The sequence below is a fragment of the Numenius arquata genome, chromosome 4 (assembly GCF_964106895.1).
Source record: "Numenius arquata chromosome 4, bNumArq3.hap1.1, whole genome shotgun sequence".
Lineage (NCBI taxonomy): Eukaryota > Metazoa > Chordata > Aves > Charadriiformes > Scolopacidae > Numenius > Numenius arquata.
In genome coordinates this window covers 61,065,447-61,078,113 of record NC_133579.1, presented here as the reverse complement: position 1 = coordinate 61,078,113, position 12,667 = coordinate 61,065,447, and the positions used below count along the sequence as shown (strand labels likewise).

Genomic DNA, 12,667 nt, shown 5'->3' with positions numbered 1-12,667 from the left:
ATCATCACATGCAATACAATATACATTTGTAACACTGACAACTTACAAAGCATTTTTTTCTCTGCTTCAATGAGAGCTCAAAATTCTTTATTATTTAATGTCATCAAGACAAACTCTGGAATCCTTAATTATTCAGAGTCAAATCTTATTCAGAAATCAACATAATGACGTTCAGAGGGGAAATGGTACTTGACAGTGGGGGGGGAGATGCAATACAGATAGTAAAATCTGATGTACCAAGAGTTCACCACCAAAGTATTAAACATCCTCATTTAGAACCTCCACAATTTTCAAACAGGTGTTTCACATTCCATCGTTGTGACTTCTTAAACTCCTGAATCAAATCAGGAGTAACTCCATTTGAAACACTGTACATATGGCCTGAAACGAGGTGTGGCCCCTTAACCATGAGTTAATTGAGTTTTCAGCACTGAGATAACTGTACTGTCACTGAGGTCAAGGTTCTGATGGACAGAGAAGGACCTCTTGTATGCTTTGATGAGCACCTCCTAATTGCCAAGAAGGCTAATGTTCTACACCTCACACATAACCTTGGAGGTAACTTTGCAAGATACTGTACTCTTTGACAAAAGATGCATGAAACTGCTTATATGCCTCCTTCACGGCACACCACTGAGCTCAGGATTTAGTTTTGTGGACTGTTTTGCACTGTACTGAAGCAGAAAGTCTTTGAGCAGTGATAACTTGCTAACCTGTGATAAATATAAAAGGTAATGAAAATAAGAGTCAGATTACCTTCAAGTCCTCCATGCTTTTTAACATTTCACTTAAGAATCTGTAATAATCTCCTGATCTTGTAAGAAGTTCTATGTAGCGAGAATGAGCCTCGCTAGCCTTGAAAAGAAAGAGAATTGTTAGCCGCTTGTACTAGAGAGTTAGATATGAAGATACCTATGTCTCAGCTCATTTAAAGGATTCCAATCCACTTGAGAAAACATGACTCGACAAAGTAAAAAGAAATTCTCCTCCTCACAAATTCACATGACTTTCTGGGGACCCCAAACGTATAAATTCTCCCTTCTGATAAACCCACACCTTCTTTTTCAAGATTATTTTCCCCCACAGTTGCTGCGATACTAAATCCAAGGCTTCATCCGCTGGTTCATCATGCCCTTCCTGTCTGACAGTCACAAGCAACCCAAGTTAAACTTTTAATAGTGGTTAATTCCCAGGCTGAAAGCAACTAAACCACTTGGGGCATGAATCTTACTTTCTCACAATATGCATGCAATGGATATTGAATAGGAATGAGGCAAATTCCTGAGGGCTAATCTACTGTCTAAATGAGCCCAAGTATGATTTTACAGCACAGTGACTATTCTGCACTAATTCTGTGTGCTTACATGCTTAGTACACATTTCCAATGACAGTGCTTATTATTAGAATACAGCTGGATATGACTCACAATGGCTCACACGGACAAACAAATATTTTCAAAAGATTAATAGGGAGGAAAGAAAGATACCTCTTGCAGAATCAGCACTGCGGGAGACTGAACCACACACTTCTTGATAGGTATGTTGAGCAATGTTTCTAATCCAGAACTGTAGGAAGCAACTTGTAGTTCATAATCCTGTAAAGCAACAGAGAAAGGTAAGACCCACATAGCAACTGCCAAGGAACTCTCTGGGCATCTGGATTTCCCAAAATGTAAATGAAGTTTTGGAGTTGTTTTGTTTGTGGTTTGTTGTTGGGTTTTTTTAATAAAAAGTTACATTTTCCCTTGCTTATACCTCTGGCCATGTACAGATGATCCTCTACCATAAACAGAATCTCACCTCTCAAGTGGAGACTCATGTAGGAGAATGACAAAGGGAAAAAGAAAAAAAGGGAAGATACATGTTTCCATTAGCTGAGGGCTAACCTGAAGTGAAAAAGATTCATGGGATCAACTGGTCTAGGTACTGTTATCAAAACATCATCAGAAATAACTGCCTTGTATCTCTTTCATATCACATACACCACAACACATATACAGCAAGATCTTTGTCACAGAAAGTACGATTGAGCCAGAGAAAGCACAGATATAAAAGTGACAAAACTGCAAAGACCACAAAACCATTCCATCTTCTTGATTTTCATCGCTATTGCACACGATTCCTCCTGCCAATCTGCATTATACAGAAAAATGCTTCACCCCAGCAGTTTCTGCACATACACACACACCAGGGAGCCGACATTTCACCTGCCAGCAGTACAGAGACAATGGGATGAGCCTGACCATGAAAAACCACACCCCATAAAAATGCCAAGTACCTTAATTGCAGCTGAGCACTGATCTGCATGCTTGAGAAGCTCCTCAACTTTGTCTCGCTTCCCACAGATTTCGCTGTGCAAGTTCTGTCAAGAGAGAAGTGAGCTGTGAAGCACTCCCTCAAGATTTGCCCGTATTTCCTCCTGTACACGCTGCCTCCATCAGAAGGCACCCACGCTATGAGACCACTGCAAGCCCAGAGGCTGAGACCTGGAGCTATGCAGTTTTTAGCATGGCAAGTTCCCTGTGTGTGAGAAGGTTGTTCTCAGAAAGGACACCTGGCAACTGAACAGCCCCCAGAGCTGGGGAGGGAGAGTTACTTGACTTTAGCTTAGGTGTATTTCCTTGCTTTTTATTTTTGTGCTATAATTTGTCCCCTAAGTTGCACTATCATACAGTCTCTTGAATTAACTCAAAGCTGATATATAAAAGTGTCAGTGATCATGTATGAGCCAAAAACGGTCTTGTTCATAATCTGTAGCAGTGCTGACAGAAAGGAATGAGGATAATAACTTCTCTCCTGCCTTCTACACGTGGTGGGTTTTGGTAGCTTGCATACTTTATAATTCAAAACAGGCCACTGTTTTTCAGACTGTATTGATACTGATACTTTCTAAATAGCAAAACAATTTAAAATCCAGGTAACTGAAGACAACTCATCCAGGTGCTGCATACCTTCTGATCATGTAGATATCTCATGATACTGTTGCAATCACACAGCTTCATGGACTCGATGGACTCCTGCCTGCGCTTGGCATCACAGATCCATTTGCACAGAGCCTGGTAGAGATCTCGGTAAGTTTTCAGCTGTTTGATCTGCCTTTCTAAATCCCATGATCTAGAAGAAAAAAAAAGGAAAACCGTCAAAATGGAAAGTGCATTCTCTTTCTCTCTCTCTTTGTCTTATTTCTGAAAAATGTTTAAAGTAATAGACTAAGTAAAACTATGGGAAGCTCTAAAAGGAGATTCCGAACAAAAATTTCAAATAAATGCAACTTTTACTGATTATTAGTCACCCAACAAGGGGTTTTAGTGCCTCACTTTTGAGTATCTCTGCCAGAGAGGTTGGCACTTCCTTGCAATTAAGTGAGGGATGAATAAAACCTCGCAGTGATAAGAATCAAGTTCACTGACTTCGGTACTCGTTCTCAATTTTCACTGAAACAACTAGCAATGAGTCAATTTTTATTAATAGGACTAGATTTTGGCTTGAAGTAAAAACAAAACAAAACAAACCATACCCCAAAAAAAACCCCAAAACATTCTGAATATGCCTTCAGATCAATAAAGCATTAGAAAAAATGGTTGGGTTTTTTTTTTTTTTTTTACTTAATTCTTAGTGTTAATTTTTTAACCCTCAGGTATAGGGTATTCAGGAATAAGCATGGTTGCTTTGTTTGAGGGGGAAAATGCTGACTGGAAGTACTTAATCCAAGAACTTTAGCAAGAATAAAAAAAATAATTCTAATAACTCCTTAGTACATAGGTTACACATTTTAATGAATAACTTACATTTTCCTGCTTAGTCTTACATAATACCTTTTAAAGTATGTTCAACCTACATGTTACTGCCCTGAAGTCATAATTTGTCCTCTGGAAGTGATGATTAGTGCACATCAGTTCTTTTAGACTCATTGTTAAGATGATCTTAGTAACAATAGCAAGGAAGAAGCTATTAGGAAATATGATCAAACCTGTTATCTATCTGCTTATCAGCTCTCTGCCAGCGGTCCATTAGCTGGGTAACTTTGTCACAGAACTTTCCAATATCCATGTCATACAGGGCGTATGACTGGCAAGACTGTGAGTGAATCTGAAGGGTTTTCTGTAGCTCGTTTTCCAGGGCATTCAGTAGTGATTTCTTCATGTTTAGGTCTGCTTTCATTTTCTGGAGAAAAAACAAAATGCCATCATACATTTTATTCTTGAGAGGAATTCAACCATAAGCAGCATGCACAACCTATTGGGGTCTAAAGATTGTTTCTAATTCAGTAAGGTATGTACACTGATGTCAGATGGACTTAATGTATCTAAAGTGAAACATTGACTTTGGTAAACAGAGTGACTTAAGAATGTGTTTAAAGTTAGACTCGCCCTTAAATAATTTGCCAAAGCAAAGGCCTCTGTCATCATATTCTGTAGCTAACATTTCAGTTTCTCAGAACAGTGTAGAGCAGTTACCAAAAAAAAGGGAAGAGCCTGCCTTGCTTGTTCTTGGAAACAACTGACTAGAAAGTTTCACTGAAGTATAAAAGATTCCTGCACTTGCAATAGATGTGCAATCCAAGCCTCAGGTTTTTAAATGTTATCTGAAAATCTGCAGATTTTTTTTTTCCTGTTTACATTTTTATAAACATACTTCATGGAGATGTTGCTTTACACACACGCTTGTTTGTGTGCACATACTGGCGTACTGTGGGGTATCATCGAATGGCGTATACAGTGCAGGCAGTCTGCCTTGCATCACCCAGTCACGGGGATAACTGCATCCTTCGATAATATGCTCAAGCATTTTTATTTTGTGTAGCTCAAATTCACACCAGCTGAGAACAACTCCCAAAAACTGAAATGCAGCTCTCATTTAACATAATAAAATGGTAACCTGGTTGTTCTCCATTTGTACCACTTAGACTCTTTTTCCCTACTGCACCTGAGAACAGGAAAGAATGAGAGAGTGCCTATTCTCCAAAAGGTATGCGGTGCATAAAAGGGCCTGCTCAATGCCAGATAAAGACTGGTTCTGCAAGCCAACTTTGTGCTCAAAGCAATTATTCTTTGCCTTCTCCCCTTGTATAGGATGGATAGTTCTCACTGTAACATTTAAAATGGACTCTATGGCAAAACCAAGACACACAATAACACTCAATTTTACTTGTTACAAATAGAAGACAAGGGCAATTAAAAAGCCTTTTTGCCAGAAAGGAGTTATTGGCTTCAAATCTAGCTTCATAAGTGGTACAAATAAACACAGATAATTTTGTACATAAATGGATTATGGAGACCTTCCACGCCACTGGCTTTTCTGTGGGGGCAGAAGCAACCAGGGGATGGAAGAAGTAGTAACCCATAAATTCCTTCCAATAACTTGCAAAAGCATTTTATGTGTATATCATAAAATACGACAGGATCAGCATTTCCATCTCCTGTGGTTTTAGAAGGTTTTCACCCAACTCAATAGTCCAGTGCTGGCAGCTACAAATTTTGCCTTGCTGTGTCCTTGGATCTTGGCCTCTCACCTTCAGACAAGCCCGATAAGCCTCTACTTTATCAAGATCCAAAGGAACAGTCTCCTCTTCAGAGAGTCTGACTTCAAAAACTCTGATCACATCTTCTGTTTGCAGAATAATCTGGAGCAGACACCTCAGCGCATTCAAGCTAAAATAAATAATACAAGACAAATTTATTATAGACTGGGGCCAGGAAAGGTGACGTTTCTAATTAATTGCAGATCATTAGTTAAAGAGAATAGACAGTACAGAAGAAATTTCAGTGACACAATTCTCACTTTTTTTTTTTTAAAGTCTTCCAGAAAAGGGAAAATTTCACATAAGTGTCTCTTTCTACACTCATGTACAGCATTTGTAGGAAAGAAGATGTAATTTTACATTACTTGTAACAAGAGGCAGGTTTCTAGACTAGGAATTACAGAAGAAAGTAAATGATTTATTGCTATAACCTCAATTTTCTTACCTGTCTAAGTAGCCAGCAGAAACACCATTAATGTTTTCCAGTTTTTGAAAAAGGGCGTTTATCTCTGACTGCAAGTACACATACTTTTCAGAGCCTCTGAAGTTAGGCAGCAAGTCCTTATGCTTATTGAGGGTTTCAGCCATTATCTGAGAGTCATTCTGCACACCCTAGGGAAAGAGAATGCCTGATTTACACATTTTTGGTGGCTGAAAGATCATTCTATAGCACATATGCAATTGGTCTCCTTGCCCAAATAGTCTGCTGTTACCTAATCAGCTTGACTGAGGACTTAAGCAGTGCCCCAGCGTGCTTTCTTCAAGGTAAGTAACATTGGGTTGTTTCTTTTTTGCACAGTCAACAACAGGTAATACCTCTTTTTGAGCACCTCATCCACTCTGAAATAGCTTTATTGAAAGCAGAGCACTTTACTGCCAGCTGCCTACTGCACTCAGTAGATGTGCCAAGGTCCTGCTGCTCTTAAGACCTTTGCAACCTCATTGCCTCAGGGGAATTTCTCATATACCTAACCTGTTCTCTTTTCTTACTAATCTTCTCTCTCCAGTCTCCTTCAAATCTTAAGAATTGGGATAGGGAGTTTGTAAGCCTCATCTAGACACTCTATACCCACAGACAGCACTTCAGGGGTAGGTGGTAAAGTGGGGTCTGTGCAAAAGGATATTAATAGTGCTTTAACCTGGATGAGGTTTAACATGAGCTCACGTCCACTTGACATCAGGCTTTCTGTATTCTTTGCCTGACATAATTTGACTTCTAAAATCCAAGAGTCAATTTTTTCTACATAGGAGCTAAATTCCAAACCAAATTGTCATGGTTAACTTCCAATTGAGAATTTTCTGCTTGGGTGTGTCTTTTCCAGCTAATCAGAAATACAACTGCAACACACTCTGCAGCACAGATTCATACTAAGCTTCAGATGTTCAAAGGAAAACATTCACAGTTACCTCTAAATCCTTTATTCTGACTGAAAAGTCATGCACAGCCCCTTGATCCACTCCAAGAGGAGCTCTTTGAACCATCCGAATCTCAGAAGCTTCAATCTGACGCCGAAGTTTCTGAAGCTCCATCAGCAGCCAGGCCTCCTGCTTCTCATGTTCTCGGTTTCTCTCATTAACGATGATGGTGTTTGAGGAACCCACAGGACAGGTCTCAGTTGGGACCACTGTAAAATGAATTGTGTGTCAACTGCCAGAAAACTGAGCACGTACATATAGGAAGCCAATGCAGTGCCAAAGTGCAGTGCAGTGCCAAAGCACTGATTTGATCTGTAGAACGGAGAACAGGTAGAAGATCTGGGCCTTTAAGCAGCTGTTTCAAGCAATGAAATCTCCCCTTCACAAAAAGAGAAACTTGTTTCCTCAAATCCAGCAGTGAGGTTTTGCTTACTAGTAACTGAAAATATAACAGATGGACTGAATTACTCTCATTTTCCCAGCAAGTTCCATGAACTTCAGAGGACTATTCCCACAGGAAGGAAGAACAAAACATACTCTTCCCTGCACATGGCCAGTTGTGTTACGTTGGAAGACAGAAGTACAATTCTTGAACATGTTTCCATTCATATGTTTATGAGAACATTTTCACATAAAAAGAATGCACCCCCCAAACAAAGAAACCCAAGCAGTACGTCACCTTAAACAAAGAAACCCAAGCAACCTCTGCAAAAAACAGGAGGACGACAAACCTGTTTGTGGCTGCCGTGGTTGATTGGGCAGTTGTATAATCAAGGTTTGGTAGTGCTTCTGAGCATCAGTGAACTGAGTCTGGATCTTTCGTTTGTCTTCATCGCCAAACATCTCTGAGCCTTGGCTGTTCCTTAGGAATTCTTGATAATGGATCTCCAGGTCAGTTATTATTTTTTGGTAATCTTCCTTACGCATTGTTTTCAGCTGAAATGAAGTATAAGAGAATTTTGAAAAAAGAAGCAATTGGTGAAGGCTTATGACTAGTTAATCATTAAGGAACAAACTAATACCCCTATAGAAAAAACCAAAGTAATCACATTTTAGAATAAAACCTACCCAGATTGCCTCTAAAAGTACAATGCTAGAAGTGCCCTCTGAGCTAATCTAGTCTTGTTATAGCCATTTCATAATTTCAGAATAGTTTGAAATTCTACCTCTTTGCCTATCCATGACCTTGCATAGTGGGAACAAGTACAAGTATGTAATAAATCCCCTTATCTAATCTTCCCGTTTACCCCTATCATGTTTGAATATGAAATATTTTGCTTCTCCCTTAATAAAACAACAACTTCCATATGTAACTGTGCAATCCAACAAAAGGAAGGCCCACAGTTTTGCAGAACATACATCTGCACAGGACACAGCAAGCACCATTTGGGGCAGCAGAGGTCAGGTCATGGATATCCCTGGTCTAGAGGTAAGGCCAGACAGAGTCTTACCTTGGCAATAGTCATCGCTCTGATTTTCTCAATGTCAATCATGCAATAATGCCAAGATACCAGGCTCTTCATGTTGATATACAGCTGGTTCCACAAAGCTAAAATAGCTTCATAGTACTGCTCAATTCTGAGATGAGAAAAAAGATTTCACTGTCAAAACCTGTGTGTCCTCGTAGCATAGCTACAAAACATCCCAAGAAACATTCACCACATGTGGAGTGTGTAAAAGCTTGTTCTCTAGTAGAAAAAATCTTGGAAATTAATTTTTCCATGACTTTCATTATTAGAGATAAGAAAAACCTTGTAAAATTTGTTTTAAATATTTTTAGATCCCAGCAAGCTTCACTGAAGCAAACTCCCTCAAGTCAAGGGTCTAATCCTTAATCCCCCACCCTTATGGAGTGCAGGGGCACTCTGATCAAGGCACAGACCAGATTTTGCGGTTGGTTGCTATTTTGAGCGAACTCTTCTATCTACTCCCAGTAGCAGGTGTCCGAACCCAGGCAGCAACTCACTTGGTAGCAAGATCCACTGCTAACGGATTGGGGGGTGGGATGATAAGACTAACAGATGGCACCAGCATATCCACTCCTCCGGGGCCAGTCACCAGCCACTTGCTGCGCTCGTTATTGTCCTTCAGGATACATTCATCTCCCTTGCGCACTGTTTTCTATAAGGAAAGCAGAACAATATTTTTTTCTTTAGTTAACTAAGATGGGGTTTCTAGAAAAGACAGACAAGAAAGATGCATCTAGATCACAGAAGTGGGAGTGCTTCCCAGCTACCAGGTCTGGGTGTGCATCTTAGCTTCATAGTGGGGCAAGAGATCATTACAGATCAACCCCTTCTCCCTCAATCTGGTTTCCATGTGAAGAAAACCCAAGAAAACCAAGTGGGAGCACTCTGAACTCTCTGAGCAGTTGTCAGTCCAGTTGATCATCAGACTTGGGGCTTGTCATGACAAGCATCAAAGGCTGAGTGTGGACACATGGCCACAGCAAGCTAGGCAAACATGCATGGCTGTAAACCAGTGAGCTGGAGGCATAAGGATGCTTACTGCTGCATCCATATTTGCAAAGAGACTTGGAGTGAGTGCAGCAGAGCTAGATCCACTAGTCCAAATCACCAGAAATCCTGACACCCTGCAGCCATGGATGCGGCTGTGGTACAGGTTACAATCCACTCATGTCCAAGAGGGGGAAGCTCCTTTATCATTTATCCTGACGGAACTCTCTCCTTGCATCACACCTCTACAGCCAGCAGATAGATTTTTGACAGAACTAGTGAAAGGCCACAGCTTGGCATTGACCTGACCATGCAGGGCTTCCAGACTTGTCTGGGCTTACCTTCACCTGAGCAGAATTTAGCATGCTTAACTCTAAAAGCAATTGCCAAGCAGTCAGGTAACCACTGCCTAAATTTTTTTAGCTGTGCTTACAGTAACAACAGATCATTACTCTGGAATAAAATGTGGTATGGAAGATCACAGACTCAGAGTGGATAGCAGAAACCTCAGATCGTAAACACAAATCACAGTGGTCAATTACTGGTCACTGCAGGAGTACAACCTAGTGAGTCAGGTAAAACGAGTTTTATCGCTAACAGAACAGGAAAACCGGATAATTAGGAACCAGTAAAGAGAAAGAGCACATAAGCAGAAAATGCATCTAAGCAGACTGTTAAGAAAAAAAAAAAAAACACATCAAACAACTCAGGCAGCCCTGGTACTGAGAAGGAAAAAACCACAACCATCAATTTCATACTCCATCCAGCAAAAAACTCAGGATACCAATGACTTATTGTACATTCATTCATCTTTTGTTAGATGAAGTGTTGAACTAAAGACCCAGAAGGACCCTGGAAAAGTGAGCAATCACCAAAAGAAATGGATAGATGCTGGGAAGCATCTGTAGAACAATCTTAGCCCAATTATAAATAAAACTTTTCTGCGCTAATTTGAACTTTGAGTATTACTGCTATTTAATGGACTAATAATAATCATTTTGACCAAACTTATTAACCAACCAGAACCTAGCCTGTTTATTCATAATTGCATGAAAGTCAGAGCTTTTTCATCTAAGCAGTTTAAATGCTGACCAAAAGCAGACAAAGGGATTACACCTATCAGCTCAAAAGTTTGTTTACTAACTCATTTGCCATGTTCTAGTTTACATGATGTTCATTATCAGCCAAAAAGGGATACAGTACCAGATCCTGCTTGTAGTCACACAGAGCCTTGAGGATAATGGGCTTGTTACTCCGGTAGTCTGGGTTACGTGGCTTCAGCTGCACAATCTTCTTGGATTTATTCACCAAACTCTGCACTTGCCGCTTGTATTCAAGAATTCTCTCTCGTTCATTCTGCAAAGGTTAATAGTGTGTCAAAAAAAAAAAAAAAGAAAAAGAATTTGCTAACCAAAAAAAAAAAAGAAGTAGTAACTGCACTCTCAAACCTGACTTCATCAACTACCCTCTTACATCACTGACCATTTTTCCTTCAGTATATTCAATTTGGAATTGTAGGATGAATAAAGTTGCTACAAAAGCTATGAGTTAAGTCCTTTCAAAGAGATTACAATGATACAAAGTGGCATGACGAATCATTTATTAAATACACTTATCCTTTGAGGCAAAATCTATTCTACCTATGAAAGCAAGCCTTTCATTTTATTAATTTTTTAGCATGTCAGGAACTTGAGAATTTGTTTGGCTCATTATGGGTTTAAAAAGAAATCAGAGTTCCCAAGCAGTATTAAGCCAATTTCAAATAACACTGATCCATCTGTAGGCTTTCCTAAGAAATGGGCAGGAATATACCCTTATGGTTTCAAGTTCATACAGTCCTGTATACCAATGTTGCGGTATACCTAGGTTTACATTTGGTATCTGAAGAGGGCAACTGATTTCCAAGAAAAGCAGAACATAACCTGTCAGGTGGGTGTGACAGTACCTCCAGCTCTTTGATCTGTTCCAGCAAACACTGCAGTGACATGCTCTTATCACAAATGAACTTCTTTCTGATGGAGTCTTGTAAGTTTTTCAGGTAGCACTCTGTGGCTTGGGCCTCTTCAAAGAACTACAGGAGAAAAGTTGTGATTTCAGTTGTATACAGCTCTTGAAAATGTCTCGTGAAAATCAATGGATTCCTTTCATGAGAAATCCCAGTTCACATTGGCAGAATTTACAGTTAGCATTTACGGTATGGTAACAGTGTGTTATGCATTGTGCACAGACTTAAACAGATTTTGGTACAGAAAAAAAAATATCCATGATGGGATTCACACTTAACAAAAGTAGCGTGAATTCTCCACATCACTACTCACCTGAAAGTAAGCCGCATTCTCTTTCAGATGAACATCAATGCATTTGGTGATCTGAAGAATCCAGCTCCATTGAGTTTGTAATGTATCCATGTAGGCCTAAAAAAATAGTAATATACAGAACTCAGACCACCACATTGATCACTCTCCCATACCTAGACTCAAGCAAAACTATTTATGCTCCACATAAGTGCAAATGAAAAATCTGCTAAAACAAATTAATGCATACCAGAATAATGTAATTCATGCAAATAGTTCCCCAACTTCTAAGCATCTACTTAACTGAAAAGAGTTAAATACCTGCTTGTGGGATGCAGAGAGAAATTTGTTCATAATTTGAATTTTGTTTAATCAGCATAAAGCCTGAAGTGCGTGAACAAGAAGGGGTGAAATGCACAAATAGTAGTGCAAATAAAATATTACAATTGCAAATTTTTGTGTTCTACTTCTTCCAAGGAACACTGTCAAACATGATTGTTTAATGATGGCTATTTTTAAATTCAGACTTCTCAAGTAGCCCTCGTATATTCTTTAGAAAATTATACACAATTTTTACTTCACTGCTGGAGCTTACAAGAATCTTTCCTTTAAGGAAGAAACTGACCACAGAAGAAATATGAATGGTGATTTTACACAATAAGATAACAGTTAAAGTAAATACACTGAAAAGCAGAAAGGATTTTTTTTTTTTTTTAAAATTAGCTTCTTTCCGTTTCAGGGTTCTTATGCACTCTTCGAACTATACCTACTACAGCATTTCCTAATAAATGAGATTTTCCAAATTGTTACAGCTTTTGTAATCGAAAGGTAAATGTACAACAAGCCGTGAAAGCAAAAATGTCTTGGCTAAGCTGTAGAAATGCACTATGAATTTCAGTTGCAGAAAGTATTTGCACCTGGATTAAATATAAACCCTCAAAGGGTGCGGCTTTCTTCAAAACATGCCTACTAAGATAGCAG

The 12,667-nt window shown here is 39.3% G+C and overlaps 1 protein-coding gene across 3 annotated transcripts in view; it reads right to left on the bottom strand.

The window, feature by feature from the left end:
• The window catches only part of DSP (desmoplakin), a 38,786-nt gene that overhangs the window by 7,782 nt on the left and 18,337 nt on the right, over positions 1-12,667 (bottom strand). For all 3 annotated transcript variants that reach the window (XM_074146853.1, XM_074146854.1, XM_074146855.1), the window contains exons 9-22: positions 11,711-11,806; positions 11,338-11,463; positions 10,596-10,748; positions 8,903-9,057; positions 8,388-8,514; positions 7,668-7,872; positions 6,928-7,145; positions 5,966-6,132; positions 5,512-5,650; positions 3,970-4,163; positions 2,951-3,113; positions 2,278-2,361; positions 1,487-1,594; positions 757-855 (exon numbers count right to left, since the gene is read on the bottom strand). In XM_074146853.1, the coding sequence (XP_074002954.1) occupies positions 757-855; positions 1,487-1,594; positions 2,278-2,361; positions 2,951-3,113; positions 3,970-4,163; positions 5,512-5,650; positions 5,966-6,132; positions 6,928-7,145; positions 7,668-7,872; positions 8,388-8,514; positions 8,903-9,057; positions 10,596-10,748; positions 11,338-11,463; positions 11,711-11,806 (2,034 nt within the window). The remainder of the gene's footprint in view (positions 1-756; positions 856-1,486; positions 1,595-2,277; positions 2,362-2,950; positions 3,114-3,969; positions 4,164-5,511; positions 5,651-5,965; positions 6,133-6,927; positions 7,146-7,667; positions 7,873-8,387; positions 8,515-8,902; positions 9,058-10,595; positions 10,749-11,337; positions 11,464-11,710; positions 11,807-12,667) is intronic.